The 21,828-nt window shown below is 31.3% G+C and overlaps 1 protein-coding gene across 2 annotated transcripts; it reads right to left on the bottom strand.

The window, feature by feature from the left end:
* Nucleotides 1–4,953: 4,953 nt before the first annotated feature.
* On the bottom strand, nucleotides 4,954–12,822 carry LOC134686856 (zinc finger protein 235-like). 2 transcript variants are annotated; one of them, XM_063546670.1, is made up of 2 exons: nucleotides 12,783–12,822; nucleotides 4,954–6,746 (listed from the first exon to the last, which is right to left on the bottom strand). In XM_063546670.1, exon 2 carries the CDS (start codon nucleotides 6,627–6,629, stop codon nucleotides 5,091–5,093), a length of 1,539 nt encoding a protein of 512 aa, XP_063402740.1. In that variant the 5' UTR covers nucleotides 6,630–6,746; nucleotides 12,783–12,822; the 3' UTR covers nucleotides 4,954–5,090. The 2 variants fall into 2 exon arrangements, with proteins under 2 accessions (XP_063402740.1, XP_063402741.1); XM_063546671.1 differs by lacking the exon at nucleotides 12,783–12,822 and adding an exon at nucleotides 12,686–12,773.
* Between the last annotated feature and the right edge of the window lie 9,006 nt (nucleotides 12,823–21,828).

Here is a 21,828-nt window from a genome sequence, read left to right as displayed (position 1 = left end):
TATAAATTTGTCAGCATCGTCATTAATTAAGGGAAACTCTTTAAGGCAAGTCTGACGATTTCATCAGGTATAATAAAATGTGGATCGTGTCTTCTTGATTATTTTTACTTTTATTACTGTAAATTCAGAAATTATTGCGAGGTTTTTATTATTGCGAATAATGCGACTGAGTTGTAAACGCAATAATTAAAACTCGCATTTTGTTATATTTTAACGGAATTAAGCATGACTTTTCTCAAAATCGTAAAAATTAAAATCGCATTCAAGTGTAAAATGACAAAATCGCAATAATAAATGCACGCAATAATTTCTGAATTTACAGTATACTTTTTAAGAAATTAGTCACAAAAACTATATTTGAAAAAAAATCTTATCTACAACCACGCTACGTCAATCTTTAAAGACCCAAATTTTGCAATACACTTCGCCTACCTCCATTACAAATATGTGTTTGTCCCTATACACAAATAAAGCCCCGCGCAGCATCGTTTTTGTGTGAAAAACTCATTACAACTCGAATATAAATGAATTAGGTCTTGATAATTCAGTTGGAAACACAACATATACCCCCACGACAATTACCCAAGAGGAAATCCTGGATAGATATAGGTCTGTTCTTTGTTCCTTTGTTTCCAACAAAAGATAAAGAACTGTATCTACCATCACTATTTTGGATACCTAAACTACATGCTAGTCAGTGTCCTTTCACACAACGGTATACAGCTGAGTCTTACAAGTGCTCCACAAAACCTCTACCTAAATTATTAACATCTATGTTATCATCAATCAAAGCCAGTTTTAAAAGATATTGTGAGACTGCCTATTCTAGAGCCGGTGTGAATCCGATACGGATACATAAAGATCTTTTAGAATACAGGCAATCTAAGACTCTTTCGAATTGCAATAGTATTAAAACATTTCTACTTTACACAATAATTCCCCATTTCATACTTTAAGACAAATTCAAAGAGCTAACATTGCTTTGTTTCATAAAAAAGAATGGCCATCGTTGATTCAAGTATCTTGTCTAAGGGAGGAATACATCATACCTTGTAAAGAATAGCTCTGATTCAAACAAAACAATTATGTGAAACTGATCATGACATTAACAAGAAGTAGATTTCTTGATTGACAACATAATATAGGTGACGTTTGGAGTTCAAGGACATGTTTTAACAAATTCGAATGGGATTTAATCGTGCCAAGCTAATTGCAAACTGATTCCTTTATTCTTATGAGGCCGACTTCAGACAGGACTTCTTAGGAAGAAACAAAAGAAGTATAAGCACTATCCTTTGACTTTACTTTTCGTTATATAAGTGGTGTTTCCTCTCTAATTAAAAAAAATGGTGATTATGTTGAAAGCATCTATCCAATCAAACTAGAGATAAAAGATACAACATATATAGTTGAGCTGCCTCATATGTTAACTTCTATAAATCTCGAAATTGACAATGAGGGTCGTTTGAAAACAAAACTTTATAACAAAAGAGATGATTCCAGCTTCGTTTTTGTGAATTTTCCATTTTTATGTAGCAACATTCCAGGAGCGCCGGAATTCAGGTTATATATCTCCTAATTGGTACGATATTTCCATGTTTGTATTTCCTATCATGAATTCCTTGGTAGAGAGTTGCTGCTAGTTAGAAAGAGTTCCAAAGGTTGAAATTAATATAATTCCTTCGTAAATTTTACGGACGCCATCACTTGTTAGTTGACAGTTTTGAAATATGCGTTTCACAGATGTCTTTTTTCTTTTTTGTTGGCCATGGCGTTGTCAGTTTATTTTTGATCTATGAATTTGAATGTGCCCCTGATATTTTCCGCCGCTCTTTTAATGTCAATACTACTCGCGAAAAAAAGGTCTTCTGACAGTTTTGATTTGAATAGACCACATCTTTAATTTTTCTCCTGGACAACATACATTTAAGTTTCGGCGTTAAAGTGTATCGACAAGTATGACTTATAAATTTTCAGTAATTTTTTGTCTATTATGAACAATATAATTATTATTTATTTTGTAAAAAAAATATTTCTGTTCTCCATTGCTGTATACCTTACAACAGAATTATTTACATTTACTCGTGTTCATAGTTGTATTTGCTGGAATTTTGTTTAAGGTTATGGTTGTCTTTTTGAATTTTTTTAAAATCTCACCTTTATTTTATTTATTTTGTATTTACATTGTGCCATAGTTCATAAACATATGTATATTCGTTCAGTGTGTTAATATGTCTTTTGATTGAGTAAAGCCATTTCAATTGTAATTTAATGGCGAGTCTTTATATGTTTTGATGTTACAATACTGTTTCAGGTAAGGGCGAATGTTGGTACTTAGTGAAACGTTAAAACCCGCTGCATTGGTTTGCTACTGTTCTTAGTCAGGAACCTGATGATCAGAAGTTGTCGTTTGCTGATGTGGTTGTAAATTGTTTCTCTTTTTTCTTTTATTGTGTATACCATTGTTTTTTTCTCCGTTTAAATGATTTAAAACTAATAATTTTATAGCTTGCTGTTCGGAATGAGACAAGGCTCAGTGTTGAAGACCGTTCTTCGCCCGACAATGGTTTACTTTGACTTGGACGGAAGGTTGTCACGTTGGCACTCTTATAACATCTTATTATATCTAAATAGAGTTCAACATTCTTCATGTTCTGTACATGTCTGTTCTGTCTGATTTTCTTTATCAATGGCGATTTTCAGGGCAAATAACATAAATTGTATTTTACCTCTTTCTCTGTTTTGGCGACCATGTTGGTTTGCAAACGGGGCCGCTGGACATACTTCTATAACTAAATACCCCAATTGTAATACATTTGTAGTAAAATGGTAAAATGTTGTTAAAGACGACAATATATTGAGAAATGCAAGGGACTACAAACAAAAGACAACTGACGCCAAGTCCTGGGAAAAAGGAAGGTGGTCAACTTTCATCTAGTTTTATAGATTCGATTACTAGTATACCAGCGATCACTCAATTGTTTCCTTTTTTTAAAAACATAATACTCGCCAAAACCGGTCACATTTTCTACATTTGAAAATTCCTGTACCAAGTCAGGAACATGCCAGTTCTTGTCCATTCGTTTTTTATGCGTTTTGTTATTTGATTTTGCCATGTGATTATGGACTTTACGAATTGATTTTCCTCTAAGTTCAGTATTTTTGTGATTTTACTTTTTATTACTTGTGTAGAAATGAAGTTAATCAAATGTGGCAATTGTGCTGATCTAGTACTGTAATAGTAGTTCTTACGAATGAACAATTATTATAGTGTATTAGAAAAACAGACCAAAACATAATTTTGACCACCGAACCATCAAAATAAGGGCAAGGTCAGAGGACACATGCCAGTTAGATATGTACACCTTATAATCATCCCATACACAAAATAAACTAAATCAATTGCTTATAGTATCTGAAATATGTTTAACCTTGTTTACTGATCCATGAAAGTCAGACGAGCACGAAGACCAATGCAAGACGTTGCAAGGTACGCACAAACCAAATATAGTTATCCTATTACTCATAATAATTAAGGGAGAAATTAACATTACAAAAAATCTTAACTTTATTCAAGTAGTCACTGAACCATGAAAATGAGGTCAACATGGTCAAGGACAATGAAAATGTGACAGGCGGAATCTTCGAAACATAATGAATCTATATATCAAGTGTGAAGCATCCAGGTGTCTTCAACCTTCTAAAATATAAAGCTTTTAAAAAGTAAGGTAACATCACCGCCGCCGGATCACTATCATGACTATCCATATGTCGAGCTTTCTGCGACAAAAGTCGCAGGTTCAACAAAATATGAAAAAAACACACTATTTCAGATATTTTTATCTGAAACATGTGAAACTAAATCTTATTAGTTTCAGGCTATTATAACTTTGTAGTTGTTTGGGTTTATAAATATTTTTGATTTGAGCGTCACTGATGAGTCTTATGTAGACGAAACGCGCATCTGGCGTACTAAACTATAATCCTGGTACCTTTGATAACTTTTATAACCATGATTGCATACATAATTATGTTGATGAAAAAACACTATCACATTACAATTTCTGTTTTGAAAAAACTTCCATACAAATCAACAATGTTCAAATATTTAAGGTGGTATAGGTGTCATCATCCTTCATCTTGGATTGTAAAAAACAGAGAACCAAAGGTCCAGATTTTCTACCAAATAGCAAAATTTGATGCAGGAATGTAGATATTTAATGTGAATTTCCATTAAAATGAACCAATTCATAAGAATATAGCTTATAAATATTAATATTTCTGCAAATGTTGATTATTAAAGGTTGTTTTAAAAAAAAAAAAAAATTGGCATTTTAAGGGGAGGTAACTCTAAACAGTGCATTTTTTGAAGAACTCTACATGAAATTTTCCTATTTTGTATTTTAGCCAGAAAAAAACATACGTAGTCCCCTATATTTTCTTTTGATAATCTCAAAGCAGTGTCTGAAAGCTCTCTTTTCCTTAAGTATTTAACAGTTCTATCATTTTGTTTAGTTTCTCATCAGAAAATGGTGTTTTTTCCTGTATAATCAATACAAAATATGTAATTTTGTCACGTCCTGTCGCTTGAGACAATGCACGGTGACCTATCATTTTTATTATATTTTTCAACATATTTTACATGTATTAATAGATACTAGGTTTTGGCAAAGTATGAACAAATTTTATCATTTTTATTTTAGACTCCCATACCACCTTAAATACAAAATATTAAAGTCTTTTAATAGCGCACTACAGCTTATGCTAGAATATACAGTGTATCTACATTCTGATTGTCTGACAGTGAAGTAAGATATATTTGTATCATGGACATGGAGATACTACTACATTGTATATATATATGTGTATGAATAGTACAAAACAATAAGGCTGACTGCCACCTGATGATTATGCCAGTTGCCTTAAATCAGTGATCTCCAGAAAACATACATGTAAATGGTGTATTAGTTTATTACCCTTGTGTGCTTTTAAATGTTTATTAGATACATAAACCCTTTACAACAACAATACAGTGAGGAAAATCTTCAAGGTATGTTCCAATTTGTGAATTTATAAGATAAAACGTAGAATTAACTTTTTTCCACAGTCATTACAGAAATTTGTTCATTACTGTTATCTTCTTGGTGCTTTTTCTTGTGATTTTTTAGTTGAATAGCTTGAATAAATCCTTTACCACATACATCACAGGAAAAGGGTTTTTCGCCAGTGTGTATCTTCATGTGTCTTCTCAAACCCGGGGCATAACTAAAATGTTTCCCGCAAACATTACACTTGTAAATTTTATCATCAACGATTTTGGCTGCGTGCTTTCTCTTGTGATTTTGTAATTGAATAGCTTGAATAAATCCTTTTCCACATACATCACAGGAAAAGGGTTTTTCGCCAGTGTGTATCTTCATGTGTATTCTCAAACCCTGGGCATAACTAAAGCGTTTCCCACAGACATTACACTTGTGAATTTTATCATCAACGATTTTGACTGCGTGCTTTCTCTTGTGATTTTGTAATTGAATAGCTTGAATAAATCCTTTTCCACATAGATCACAGGAAAAGGGTTTTTCGCCAGTGTGAATCTTCAGATGTCTTCTCAAACCCTGGCCATAACTAAAGCGTTTCCCACAGACATTACACTTGTGAATTTTATCATCAACGATTTCGGCTGCGTTTTTTCTCTTGTGATTTTGTAATTGAATAGCTTGAATAAATCCTTTTCCACATACATCACAGGAAAAGGGTTTTTCGCCAGTGTGTATCTTCGTGTGTCTTCTCAAACCCTGGCCATAACTAAAGCGTTTCCCACAGACATTACACTTATGAATTTTATCACCAACGTGAACTCGCATGTGTCTCTGTAATCCCAGTTTCTGACTGAAACATGTACCACACACATCACACTCGTGAGGTTTATCACTTGTATGTGTTAATAAGTGACGTTGTAGGCTAGATTTACTACACAGCTCTTGACTACACATATCACATTTATAGGTGATTCCACCATGAACTGATCTCCTATGATGAAATACATATCCTTTATCACTAAACCCTTTACCACATATATCACACTTATACGGTTTTTCACCCGTGTGTATTACCTTGTGTCTCTTTAAGTCTCTACTCATACGAAACCCTTTACCACACACCTCACATGGAAAGGGTCTATCACCTGTATGTTTAAGCATGTGTCCAGTCAAGTAATAACTACTAATATACCCTTTACCACAGACCCCACATTCAAAAGGTTTTTCACTGGAATTTGGTATAGTCTGATTGTGCAAACTGCCTGAATTACCTGTATGAGAACTAGAATCAAGAGAAATAACTGTTTCTGTACTTCCGTCTCTACTGTTGTACGTCTCTAACCTGTCTGCAATCTGGTCAGAAGATATACTAATTGATCCCTTTACATTTCCACTACAACACACTTCATCTTTCTCTGTTTTTACTTGACCATTATGAAACACTTCATCTGTCTCTGTTTTTACTTGACCATTATGAAACACTTCATCTGTCTCTGTTTTTACTTGACCATTCTGGTCCTGTTGGTATATGAACATCTCTAACGTGTTCGTAATCTTGTCTGAAGAAATAATAGTGGAACCTTCTGTCATAGCTATATTTTTTATAAGACATTTAATATTTCTGTAATTTCTTGTCTGCCATGAGACATATTCTATTTTAAGAGATCTGTAATCTGTTCTGTTGCCTTGTCAAAGGCTACATATTTCCTAAATGATTAACAAAATACAAGTGAGTTTATGAAGTGTAGTTATAAAACAAACATATAAAAAATATAGAAAGTTTAAGTTTAATAAATCTAAAGTAACAATAACACATACATGTTATATCTGTAGACACTTGAAGTATTATTGTTACATTCATAATTCATTGATTCCTTACCCAACCCTGCACTCCTGCAATAATAAGTCGCCAATGTAACAATAACTTTTTTTATTATTGTTACATTTGAATGTAACTGTAGCCAGTATCTTATTTGATTTAGTACGGGAAAGAAATATTATTAAGTCGATTACAAAGGAATAGCATTATTAAAATACAGCCTTAATCTTTATGGCAAATCTTCTGTATCTTCATGATCTCGAAAATACATGTAATTTGATAAACACTTTAAATGAATTCATTAATGTAAAAAATAAAACAAACATCATGCTCTAAAGAGCCTGAATCCCAAAGCTGCTAAAATCCTGGCAATTAAGATATTCATTTTTTTTTTTTTATTGCTATCCATGCTACATGTATCAGTAATGTTTGCTCTTTTGAAGATCTTATTTAGTAGCATTTTTGTAGATCTATATATATTTATGAGATCATAAAAGATCATATACTAGTGAAACAACATTTTATAACTACATGAACTAGCGTGCCAATGAAAAGTCAATGGTTATAGAAATCACTAATTGATTGAACAAGTTTATTTTGACCCCATGTCAGATTTTCTTTAAATGCTTTTGTTTCGGAGATATAAGCCAAAACCTAAATTTTACCCTTACGTTCTATTTTTAGCCATGGTTGTCATCTTGGTTGGCGGGACGGGTCATCGGTCTCTTGTTTAACCTAGAAACCCTAATGATGATTGTGGCCAAGTTTGGTCAACTTTATCCCTGCATTCCAGAGAAGATTTTTGTAAAAATTAACGGATGACGACGGCCATCTTGGTTGGTTGGCCGGGTAACAAAACACAAATTTTAAACTAGATACATCAATGATGATTGTGGCCAAGTTTGGTTTAATTTGGCCCAGTAGTTTCAGAGGAGAAGATTTTTGTAAAAGTTAACGCCGGACGTCGGACGACGGACGACGGACGCCAAGTGATGAGAAAAGCTCACTTGGCACTTCGGGCCCGGTGAGCTAAAAATGACAACATAGGTGTTTCCTTTAATATTCAATAAAACAAATTTATTTTGCCATTTCTTTTTTGCATGCCGAATCAATGTGCACGCAACTGCGGAGCTACGATCTTTTTTTGGATGAACAGCTTCATCAACACTTGTATCTAGGTTGTCAAACTAATATCCAGGATAGACGAAAAAGACAACAACACTAACAGTCTCCAAACTTTAAACAAATATCCTAATCATAATAGTCTTAGATAATACATCCATCACGCTGTCTAATTCCGATTGACCAACTCATTTCTCTCTTCTGTATTTTTTTGTGTGAAAACGACGTAGATGCACGTGTTGTCGTGCCTCCGGGTAGCTACGCCCCTGACAATCGTTCATTTTAAATGCCTTTCGATAAGGAATTTTGAATGAATTTAAAATATGAATAAATAAAGGATGCATGTAGATTCCTACATCTCAGGTGGATTTTGCTTTTCTACTCGTCTACAGTTCGAGTGGGAATTGGTTGGGCAAAATGTCAAGCTTGTGGGCATGCAATTTCTTTTGTTTAATCAAAAGACTTGCAAGTGCAATCAATTGAAAAAAGCAGATGAGTATTTATAATAAATATCTTTACAAAAAAAAAAGAGATTTTAGCTGGATTGGGCACTGGTTTGGCTGCCCACGGTGGGCCGGTGGAAAAAAAAGTCCAACCTGGCTGTTGTTGTAGATGCATGCATGGCATGTAGATATGCAAAAAAGTTTTGTTTTTGTTGAATAAGAATGCAATCATTCTTTCTTTGAATGCAAACTATTGACCGCCCTTTGGATGTTTGTACTTTTTATAGTTTAGAATTTGTTGCTTTTCAGAAAAGTAAAAGAATATCAGAGAATATATACTAAAACGTTGTTTCTCATTGTTTAAAATTACCAATTTCTCTTGTTTTGTTAAAAAAGTATAATGCATAAAAAAATGTCGTTTTTTTTACAAAAGTCGTGTACATTTGATAAATAAGAGTTATTTGAAAAATAAATTGCACAAATTCAAAGGACATTTATATAAAACAGAGTTTACAAATAATTCAACAAAAAGCAGCTTGTGTTTATCTTTTCTAACAAAAAAGTTATGTATTTCTGTCGAAAGGAAAAATATGTCCACACATTCAAATTTTGAGCAAATATATAACTTTTGGACCTCGTTTTACTCAAAAAGTAGCAAATGAAGGTATATTTTTTATAACATATTTGATTTAATCAGGCAAAAAATAGCCGACAGAATATGCAAATTGTCAGCAAGATTTCAAAATTGGATCAAAACTGTATCGTATGCCCTTAAACTTTTGTTTGTGTTGAATAGGAACGCAATAGTACCTTCATTTTGATAGAAATAATGAATCAGCATTTGATGTTAGTACCTTTTAAAGATCAGGATTGGTTGTATTTCATAAAATATTTTGAATTTCAGGGAAAAGATACATGTACAAACATGCTAATGTTTGATTGCTTAACAATGGAAATATTTCTTCTATCAGAAATAACATGAATAATGCAATGTAAATTGCTAATTCCGTCATTATAAATGCCTTTGGAAAAGTAACTTGGAATAAAATGTGAATAAATGAAAGAATAAATTTGCATAAACTTTTGTTTTTGTTCAATAAGAATGCAATCTATTTGAATGGAAATTATTGACTGCCATTGGATGTTTGTACTTTTTATAGTTTAGGCCAATGTATTTTTCATAAAAGTAAAAGAGTATTAGAGAAAATACACTATAATGTTGTTGGCAATGTTTAAAATTACCTATATCTCCTATTTTGACAATAATAATGCAATGTTATTTGTTACTAGTTATTTCAAAGGCTTCAAGATATGATTTTTCATAAGAATTTTAATATTGTTAGTAAAATAATGCCTAAAAAAATTAAGTTCCTGTTGAATATAAATGCAATAATATCTTAATTTTGATAGAAATAGTTAATGAATCATCATTTAATTTCAGCCCTTTTCATACATCAGAATTGGTTGTTTTTAAAATTAAATGTTTAAATTTAGGGAAATGATACTAAATTTAATGTTCGATTGGATAACAATGGAAATATTTCTTCGTTTATATCAAAAATAATGCAACATCAATTGCTATCAGTCATTATAAATGCCTTTCAATAAATAATTAAATGTGAATAAATGAAGGACAAATATGCATCAGCTGTTGTTTTTGTTGAATAAGTATGCAATCATTTCTTTATTTGAATGTAAATTATTGATCACCATTGGATTAGGGTACTTTTCATAGTTTAGGATTAGTTATTTCTCATTTGATATTAGAAAAAATATACTATAACATGTATAATGTTGTCTTCATTGTTCAAAATTACATTTTTTTTTAAAAGAAAATGCTGCAATTTCATTAGTAATTTGTTATCTTGATGGCCTCAGCATAAGTTTTTTTTATATAGGATTTGAAGATTAACCCCTGGTTTGATAAACTTAAAAATATTGAAAATAATACTCCAAAATTTGCAATTAATGATCATTTCATTTTATTTTCCAGAACATTTTCAGAAAATAATAAAATAATAATGATCATAAAAAAATAGAATTCTCAGAGTTTTAAAAGATATAACTTAAATAGATTCGAAAATGACAGACCATTCCTCTTATTATTATATTTAAATTTAGTTTTATATATATATGTTACAGTAAATAGGTGAAATTAGGAATTACACGTAATTACTAAACATTTCAGTTAATACCTGTAATTACTAGACAATTTAGTAATTACCTGTATTTACTAGTTGTTTCAGTGATTACTGGTAATTACTGATTTTTTTTGTCATTTTTACAGCTATTTACTAACTTGATTTTTTGTTTTAAAATTAAAAACATAACTCAAGATTCAAAATAAGAAAGTAAAGGGGTAGGGATTTTAAGGGAGCTTACTTGAGGATGTAGGAATATAAGGCACATCAAAAGTGCATTCTCTTTACTGTTTGTGAATTGAAACTGGAAAATGGTTGTTTTATATGTCTTGAAATTCTGTAAATGTATGCATGCAAGACAATGATATCAATCCAAAATTGATTTTCATAATTTTGTTAAACTAAAATCTCAATCATGCACTGTGGTTTAAAACTTTAAAATAACTTTCTCCAAATATCTTGGATTTCTATCAAACTTGGACAGAAGCTAAATGTTTATGATCATAAGATAATATCCGAAAGTAAAGCTTGTAAAAAAAATCCTTTTTTTCCTATATCACTTATAATCAGGATAAATGGACTAGTTTTTTCCCAGTTAACATTGCATACACTCTGAAGTTTAAGTTTTTAAAACATTAGATTTTATAAACCATCCTGGATTTTTACCCAATTTTGACAGAAGTTTCTTATAGTACTAGTTAAAGATAGTATCTAGAGGAAAATTTTAATATTTTTTCCTCATTTTTGTTGAGCCTGCGATTAATAGCAAAAGTAGTCGAGACTGTTTGTTCTGCAAAACCCTTACAATTTTAATAGCTTAATACATCGATAACCCATCTTCAGCTAGGGGTTGAATTGAAGGTGACATGAATACGTATTCAATGAGGTCCAAATATTCACTCGCAAGTGCACAACTCATCAACCTTGTTTCTCAGCTAATTATAGAACTGGATTTTTCCATTTCTGATTTCCATGTCTGCTGAAATTGGTCAAAAATTATCTGTATAATACTCAACTTTAACCATTTTGGATTAAAACTAAAGTTACTCAGATTTAACCAAATATTTGAAAGTCCATAATTATTCAAGATATTTTGAATACAAATCAACCATTCAATATTCTAAGACTACTTACTGATCATCTAGTTAGTATTACCATAACTTTTGATCATCTGACCATAATAAAACATTGTTTTAGCAGTCAGTAAATAGGTGTAAAAACTCATTTTAAAGTTAGTAATTACTGGTAATAACTGGGCCGTTTCAGGAATTACTTGTATTAACTAAGTGCATCGGGAATTACCTGTAATTCCTAAATTTTAGTAATTACATGTAATTCCTAATTTCACCTATTTACTGTAACATATACATAGATCTGTATATTTCTATTCTTTTTAAATTCTTAATACTTTGCTGAATAATTAATAAAAAAAATGTTGATCATTTGTACTTGGAAGTTTCATATTTATCAATCCTCCATTTTAATTAAGTGAAACTAATTAAGATTCTGTTATTTGTATTAGTTTATCATGTGACATAGAAAAGTTTGTCCATCCCAAAAGTGGATCTGTCCTACATCTGTCTGTTCAGTCAAAAACTTTTACTATAAGTCTGGCGGATTATTTGGTAACCCAAGTTAAATGGGGATTTGACTGATTGATGACCATGCAAAGATTGATGCCAAAACAGTAAGTTGCAAGTGCTGTATATTTTCTGGTTCACTTTTCTTTGGCTGTATTTATTTTAATGTTTTATTCATTTCAAATAACGATAATGCATAACAATATCGCTCAATTCAATTCAAATGAAAAACACATTTTACCAATGCTTTTCTAAATATAAAATTGAAGTGTTATTCAGGCGTTCCATAATAAGAAATGTTGTTTACCTTTTACAATATATTCTTTTATCTTCTTAACACCCATTTTTACAATTATTTTTAAAACAACAATGATGAAAATTATATCTGTATTCTGAATATAAAATTCTTTCCGACATTCGTGATTAAATACAACTTGTGACGTCGGTCTGATGATTTTCGCATTGTTCAACAATTCATTTTTAACTGTTTACTTTACCAGTTTTATTTTCCTTTAGCAATAATAAATAACTGTTGTCTCACCTTTGTATAATTTAGCTTCTGATACATAAATTTCAAAACGTTAGGTTTATTAAGCATGTTAAAAGTGCAGATAGTAAAAATAAAAATAAAAATATACCTGTAGGGACAAACAACAAAGGGCAATAATCAATGTGCAGTTACATATGGAGCGCAAGTTTAACTCTACTTTATCCAGATAAGGTACTTGTTTTGCATTCAATGTTTTCCTTTTTCTTAAGCATTATAACTGACAGGTTTTAAACGTTATATTGAGATATGTTTTTATCTTGTTAGTCTACTCAACGACTATAAAAATGTTCTGTGACTGCAGTTCGTCGTTTGTTAAAATTGTTTATTCAGTATATAATTATATATGGGCGTTTTTCAATAAAAACGTGTTTTCTTGTCCCAGCAACTTTTTAAAAAAAGTGTTTGATCTTTGCAAGTAACTTTTTGTACAGTCAGTACGTTAAATTATATTCAACATTTTTAAGCAAAGAAACAGTTTATTTTTTAGAGGGATTGATAAGACGGTACCTCGAATTACCGAATTACAGTGTTATTATCCGAATAACTCATGTAATTACCGAATAACTCTTCAAATATCAATATTAACACATTTAAGTGACTTTTAAACATATATTATTGAATAAAATTATAATAGAAGTGTATTTTATAACCTAAAAATAATTTACAAGTTGCAGGTAAGTTAATATTGACAGAGACATATAATACAAGAGATTGGCAACTCGGCGAAATCCCGTGATTTACTCGGCCAGATTTAAATCTCGCGACTTTCTGTGGTTAATAGAGTCTTTATCAAAGTATTAAAGGTACTCGAAGAAATGGTGAAGTTGAAGCATGAATTAACTGTTTCAGTGTTAGATTTAACATAATTAATTGAATAATTTTAGTTCATACGTAATTATGTATTTCAATGTCATTTTAATTTTGATTATTTGTATTATTGAATAAGAGACATTATTTGATATTGTATTAAAAATACGATATTTATAAAATACTGCAATTACTTTGTTTGATTAATTCTGTTTTACTTATTGGTTAGTATATTGTGTGCTCATTTAAATCCTGTTCTTTAACCATAGCATATTGATAACTTATTGACTCCGGAATAGTAAAAAAACAACAAAGATGACATGTCCCTAGACCGCCTGTTCAACATTCATACTCTTATACTATATATCGTAAAAAAATGTAGAAATAAATGTTATTTTTTATTGATATAAATTCTTTAATAGTTCAAAAGTATGTTTAGAGCCAACTTTTTTTTAATAAACAGCTTTTAAAATGGGATTTTTTATTTCAGAAGGTGTGTCCCTGACCGTAAATGTCCACTACGAAACGAAGTCATTAACATTTGCTAATAAATAGTTCTGATAAAAGCAATGTAATTTTGTTTGCAAATGATACAAACATTAGGGTCTTTCAAAAGAAGTGATGCTTTTTTAACGGCAGTTAAATTATTGGTAAGAAAAATTGAGCCGACATCAAATGGACCAGAGTGATATCGTATTTTTGTTAATGTCCACTACGAAAATGGTAAAATCTCCGTCAGTATCTCATATTAAAATTATGAAAAAAATATCAGTGTACAGCTTAATACATGCTTTGATGAATACAATAAGTCTTGTTACTGTTGCAATATAGGGATTGTTGGAAAAAAATAGAACATGTGAACATGTCCCCTACGAAACGGTCATCTACGAAACAAGTATGGGAGAAAAACGTACGTTTCGTAGTGGACACTACCACTACCATGCAGTCTTTTTTTAACTCTTTTTTCAATTATATTCGTGCAAAACAAATAACAAGGGTTAGTTTGGTGTAATTTTTAGTATGTTTTTATTAACATAGAATAGGGTTGATGTCAACTACGAAACTTTTCAAGTGTCCACTACAAACCGGTTTTGTCAACTACGAAACGCATCAAAATTTCCACTACGTAACATATGTGTTGTACCTTCATTTGTGAAGTACTGTCTAATCTTTAATTTATCGATAAGAAATGGTTCTCTAATTCAGAAAAAAATTAGATATTTCTAGTATCACTGTGTCTAAACCACACCGGCAAATTTTGCTCGGCCTCGATGCTATCTAACATCCGGCACAATGACGGAACACCAATAGACAAAAGAAAGGTAGGTTTCTCCTTATTGTTTTATTCTTTTTATGATATCGAAGAATATATATACATATACAACTATTTTCTATTGTGATATGCAATATTTTCTACAACCGTTCTCTATTAACGGAGAAATAAGTCAAAATGCATGTTAAAATGACGAATTGAGTGAACCTTGCCTCGAAATTGTTTAATTTATCGTTAAATTGTTCACATTGTACGGAAAGAAAGGTACGGGAAGATAGATATTGACACGGAGATTGCAAATTTAGTTATGATGAGCATCTCAATAATTGTAACTCTGTTTATGGAACGAAAGAAAAGGGTCATGTCAAAATCGAACTGGCCGGTTTCGTCAATGTATACAACCCGGTTTCGTCATAGATTTCAAAATGCATAACCCGGTTTGGTCAAATAAAAAAAAATCATAATCGCATTACATTAGAATTGATTATTTAACTTCAGCATTCAAAAGGAGTTTTGTGGGTCGTTCGTGAACAAGTTTGTTCACCGGACAGCGGCTTATTATTTATATGAGTCTCAGATCATTCAAATAAATAATAAGCAAATTCATACTCTTATAGCCGACACTTATATTTTAATTTTACTTTGCATTCCGAAATTTTTTAACAGCTTAAACAGATTAAAGCTCTCTAAATATGTTTTTTTCTATATGAGTTATGGGAAAATATGTTGAACATTTTTAAACTTGAAATTAAAGTTTACGGTCTTAAATATCGAAACACACAATTGATATGTGATTTTCTCGCACAAAAGAATGGACACCTTTATAAGTAATCTAATCATTCCATGTATGTAATCTTTTCTACCATCGTTAAAAATAAATCTTCTTAAGGATAAACGTTGATAATAAGACAAATGTATATGCATGCATAATCGGCATAGAAAATGAATGTAGGGTTACAACTACCATGCATTAAAATAAAATTTATTTATCACTATACTGCTATGTACAAATTAGTATAATAGTCTCAGGTCATCGATACAATTGAATAATAATCATTGTGTTAACATTATTAAAAAAAACGAGTCTGCACTGTCGCCATTGTGTTATGATGATCGTACACTGATGTTGGTCAATATGTTTTGACAATATATACGGACAGACGAATTCAGTTTATTTCAAAGTGGGCGTATTTCGAACAACTTTTACATACTGCCGAGCGTAGCGAGTCGAACATTATTTTGATTATTTTTTGCTTTACAAAATCTTTAAATACAGGAATCAATAAAGTTTTGGCAAACAAAGGTGGGGTCGGGGCGTGCAACATATACGTCATCTAGATTCGAAACTTATCTTATAAAGTGTATACTGAATTAAAATATTGTAAGAAATGAGAAAACAGGGACACCCGGGAAATCGGATTATGTCAGTTGGATTATGTTTCTCATAATAAATGCCGAATATCAAGTTCATTTTATCGATTTCTATACATTTTTTTTTCAAATATATATAAAAGTAATATAGGAAAATGATAAGGCAGACAAATATACAAATAAATCGACTTGGCCGATATCCTAATAAAAGTTATTGACCTTTAATAACGATTTTTTTCTCCATTTCTTCGCGTCTATCTATCCGTCTGTCCACCATAAACATGTCGCACCGTAACTTCAGGACAGCTTATCTTATTTTCTTAAAATTTAACATGATCTGTAAACCTTTTAGTGAAAATCAAATTAAATCTTTTTGAGTTACAGAACATGTAAGTGAAACAGGAATGTGGGTTTTTTTAACATGTCGCGCCATATCTCAAAAACGAAGTATTATAACTGCATCAAACTTTATACACTTCTTAGTTATATAAATACTATAAACTTCTATTTACATTTTGGTGATGTTTAAAATTTTGGTTTAGAGGGATTGAATTTTTTTTGGTAAAACAAAAACAAAAAAAGGGGGGGGGGGGCATTTAAACATGAAAAATTCATACAAATTTCAAGCGACAACAACCCGACCATAGAGCAGAAAACAGCCGAAGGCCGCAATGGGTCTTCAATGAAGCGGGAACCTCCCGCATCCGGTGGTGTTCTTTAGCTGGCCCCTTAATAAATATGTATAATAGTTCAGTGATAGTGAATTTCATAGTAAACTGCGAATACATGTATATTTATCATATTTAATGGATAATTTTAACTATGATACAAGTTTTGGCACAAATCGCGAATTTACTATAAAGGCTCTGTCATAGGACGAGTTAAGGTTTATTCATCATTTTTTATTATTTGTACTTTTGTTGTACTGTTTGTGTCAGCGACAACACTTTGACTCAGTCCATTTCCCGAGTCACAGACTTGTAATTCCATGGTTGTCTTTGGTTGCTTTATACCATATGTGTTTTGAACATAAAATAGGCAGGTAGTTTTTTTGTTTGAATTGTTTTACATTTATAATTTAGGGCCCTGTTATAGCTTGCTTTCATGCGGTTTGTGTATTTTTCTCATTGTTTAAGGCATACGGTGACCTAAACTTGATTAATTCAACATCATTTTTGTGTCTAAAAGAAAGTTGTCTCATTGTCAATGTGTATGGGATAAGTGGTTACCTTCACTTCTTCTAAATAAGACCTAGATATAAATGACGGTCATGTTTTGCAAACCAACTTTTATTCACATTGAAAATACAATACTGTCAGATATTGTTTTCGAAAGTTATCTTGAAGTTTCAATTGAATTCGAACTGTAAAAAAGATGAATTTGAAATGTAAAAAAAAATGAATTTGAACTGTAAAAATAATGTGAAAAACATGCCTTTAGGAAAATAAATGTGCCTACCAGAAACGGGGAGAAAGTTACAAATCTCATTTCTATGTTATGGATGCTTTAAAAGTGTGAAAACTTGCGTTAGTGCGCAGGGAACACAGTATATATAGTACCAGAAAATCTGGCAGGACTGCATGCATGATAAACTTGTGCAGAACAATATAGACTATAGTCGGTTTGGGACTGTTCGTCAATGATTGAATGCAAAGTGTATATAATTTAGTATAGTAAATTAAAATTATGGCACAATCAAAACACATACTTTTATTTTTCATCTTTACATACTACTATTATAAACAAAGAACATATAATAATGTTACAAAATAATTAGATACCAGTGTTTGCTATTGAGTATTTATATTCCATTTGAAATTAGTTTGAAGTTAAGTGAAATAAGGGATTCGCCTTTCATTAGGAAAATGTGTATTATCATAATTAACTATGTCCAAAAGTGCCTGTTTAAAATAGATTTTAACACCCAAAGTTTACCTTACAATAAATATATATTTAAATTCTCGAAATACAATGTTCAGATCCGTGCCAAAGTTGCTTTTCATAAATTGTTTGTTAAAAAAAACCCCAAACGGTTTATTTTAATTTGACATGACCCTTTTCTTTCGTTCCATACAAAGAGATACAATTAATAAGATGCTCATAATAACTTAATTTCCAATCTCCGTGTCAATATCTATCTTCCCGTACCTTTCTTTCCGTACAATGTGAACAATTTAACGAGAAATTTAACAATTTCGAGGCAAGGTTCACTCAATTCGTCATTTTGACATGCATTTTGACTTATTTCTCCGTTAATAGAGAACGGTTGTAGAAAATATTGCATCTCACAATAGAAAATAGTTGTATATGTATATATATTCTTCGATATCATAAAAAGAATAAAACAATAAGGAGAAACCTACCTTTCTTTTGTCTATTGGTGTTCCGTCATTGTGCCGGATGTTAGATAGCATCGAGTCCGAGCAAATTTTGCCGGTGTGGTTTAGACACAGTGAGTATATAAAGTAAACAAACTGGAATGTCTATAGGAGATATTTAAAAATTGCAATAAGATGTGTGTTTAGAAGCAGTTTCGTAGTACACGAATTATGAAAATAATATCATTTTAAAGAGTATTCAAGATTGCACTTTTTGTTTACAAACAGGTCTTTAATAGGGTATTCAAAATAACTCTTGAAATAAAATTTTAGACAACTTATTTTTCCATTTTTTTTTAGGTCTGATAGTCACGCCCATATATGTTGGATATTCATATGTGATTTAAAAATATTAAGATAAAGGTAGGATTACGATTTTAGCTGTTTTAGTATTCAACTTTGAGGTTTCTATAATGTACTTTTTTTTAAGAATAATCAATTATTCAAGTTAACTTAAGGACCTGCTCTGTTTTAAATTTAAATTCATTTTTTGAAAGTCCGAGCAGAGTCGGCCTTGCACGGGCCTCCACCTCTCTGGGATGCAAATATCCTACAGAGGACATAGTAAGCAACCACTTTAAATGCAGTTCGCATGAGTAAGTAACCCGGCCTTTTATACATGATAAGGTAAAAAAATTTCTATTTTTAAACACAACGCATTTCTGTACATCAACTTAATTAAGGCAGCGGTTATTTTGCCGGCTCCGGCAAAATCTATAGCCTCTTTGGGGTTATTTTACCGACGAATGTTGCCACTGCAGACATGAACTTCACATTACACTTATTTATTTTGCGTCTTAATCACTTCTAAAATCCCGCCAAGTTAATTGCTCATCCTATATATAAAAAAGATGTGGTACGATTGCCAATGAGACAACTGTCCACAAGAGACCAAACTGACACAGATTTATAGCTACTATTAAAAATAAAACAAAAGTTGAAATATGTGGTACATCTTGACACGAACTAACTCGTGTGCTTACTAATTGAGAATTTTTGCTTATAATAATGACATGAAATAAAGTCATTAGACACATTGGAAAAGTCGCACTACTTTTAAATCTACGATTTTTACGCTGTTTAAGTAGACAGAGTTGCCTTTCATACATCTCTGTCACTTAATCCGATAACGCCAACTAAAAAAAATAAGATTTAAAGAAATGATGATATACATCACTATCAAACAAATAACATAACTAACAATTTTGAGCCATACATTTTCCCCTAAAAGACACAGTTCTTATAGTTTACATTCATAAAACTGACATGGACTATATTTATAGACAACTTATATACGAGTGACCAAACAGGTCGTTTTTGAAGAAAACAAAATATCATTTCTTCTTTTTCTATTAAGTCCTTTTATCTTCTCTTTTGCATTTTCTCACTTTATTATACATGAAATAACACCTTAATTGCATGTTTGAAAATATGTAGTGTGCAACAAACAGAATGTGGGGTAAACGTCAATAAGACAGCAACCTAGTGACGCAAATAAAAAAACCGACATGAGCACGCTGAATGGAGAAAAGAAGATGCGAGTTTCCCTCAATGAGACAGCAACCCAGCGACTACAGATATATATGAATGATATATTCCACTTGTTTCGTTTTTGTTTTCGTTTCTACTGATAAAAAATGTCCGCAATGAAAAGCCGGTAGTAATGAAAGTGGCATTAAACACCCCCCAAAAAAAAGCAATACAATAAATCAGGGTTTCTTTTAGACGTGTCGTACATCGTATTTTGGTTTGGCAAACTCGAACATGTTGGAAGGATTTTAAATTGACTGAAAGCAATGTTTTGCAACACATACATGTTACTATCTTCTTGTATTTTGATTGATATATTTGTCGCTGGACATGAAGCAGATTCAATGATGATTAAAAGTTCTTCTTGAATACCTTGTAGAATCTGTTAACTGGAATTTCAATTTAACTAAAGCAATGTTTTGCAACACATACATGTTACTATCTTTTTGAAACATGACTATTATATTTGTCGCTGGACATGCAGCAGCAACATCAAATACACAAGTAATGCATCAATGCCTTGTACAATTCATTCATTTGTTGAGAAACATATTGCTTATATAAGTTATATGCTTGATAAACACAAGCATATGACAAAGAAGAGTAAGTAGACTGAAAAGAAAGGAAAGAAGGGTTAAGCATCAAACATATAGGGCCTGCGTTTATAGGTCTTTGTGTCCACATAAATATAGTATGGAGACCTTTCAGTTTTAACTTTATACTTAAAGTTTAAACTTTATAAAGCTAAAGTATGTTCGTTGTGTAACTTTAACACGTCACCTTTATATATAGAACTATTTTTCTTACAACGAAAGGGTGTGGTTTATGTTCAAGAATTGCGAAATTTTTGAGAATATATTACTCAGTCATTATTTGGATGCATCATTCGGTAGCTAAGAAGACATGTCGTTGGAAAGCACAACTGTGCTTCACTGGCTGTGTCTGTAAAGATTCTATGTGCAAAAATGTCATAGAGTTACGTCCCTGCTAAACTGAAGTCTGTAGGTTTCAGCTCTGGAGTTCCCAGTGAAGACATATTTTTGTATGTTTGCAAACACACATTTAAGATTTATAGCTACTATTAAAAATAAAACAAAAGTTGAAATATGTGGTACATCTTGACACGAACTAACTCGTGTGCTTACTAATTGAGAATTTTTGCTTATAATAATGACATGAAATAAAGTCATTAGACACATTGGAAAAGTCGCACTACTTTTATATCTACGATTTTTACGCTGTTTAAGTAGACAGAGTTGCCTTTCATACATCTCTGACACTTAATCCGATAACGCCAACTAAAAAAAATAAGATTTAAAGAAATGATGATATACATCACTATCAAACAAATAACATAACTAACAATTTTGAGCCATACATTTTCCCCTAAAAGACACAGTTCTTATAGTTTACATTCATAAAACTGACATGGACTATATTTATAGACAACTTATATACGAGTGACCAAACAGGTCGTTTTTGAAGAAAACAAAATATCATTTCTTCTTTTTCTATTAAGTCCTTTTATCTTCTCTTTTGCATTTTCTCACTTTATTATACATGAAATAACACCTTAACTGCATGTTTGAAAATATGTAGTGTGCAACAAACAGAATGTGGGGTAAACGTCAATAAGACAGCAACCTAGTGACGCAAATAAAAAAACCGACATGAGCACGCTGAATGGAGAAAAGAAGATGCGAGTTTCCCTCAATGAGACAGCAACCCAGCGACTACAGATATATATGAATGATATATTCCACTTGTTTCGTTTT

Source organism: Mytilus trossulus, chromosome 10 (genome assembly GCF_036588685.1).
Source record: "Mytilus trossulus isolate FHL-02 chromosome 10, PNRI_Mtr1.1.1.hap1, whole genome shotgun sequence".
Classification (NCBI taxonomy): domain Eukaryota; kingdom Metazoa; phylum Mollusca; class Bivalvia; order Mytilida; family Mytilidae; genus Mytilus; species Mytilus trossulus.
Note: the sequence above shows the minus strand (reverse complement) of the source record. Positions and strands in the feature narration are given on the sequence as shown.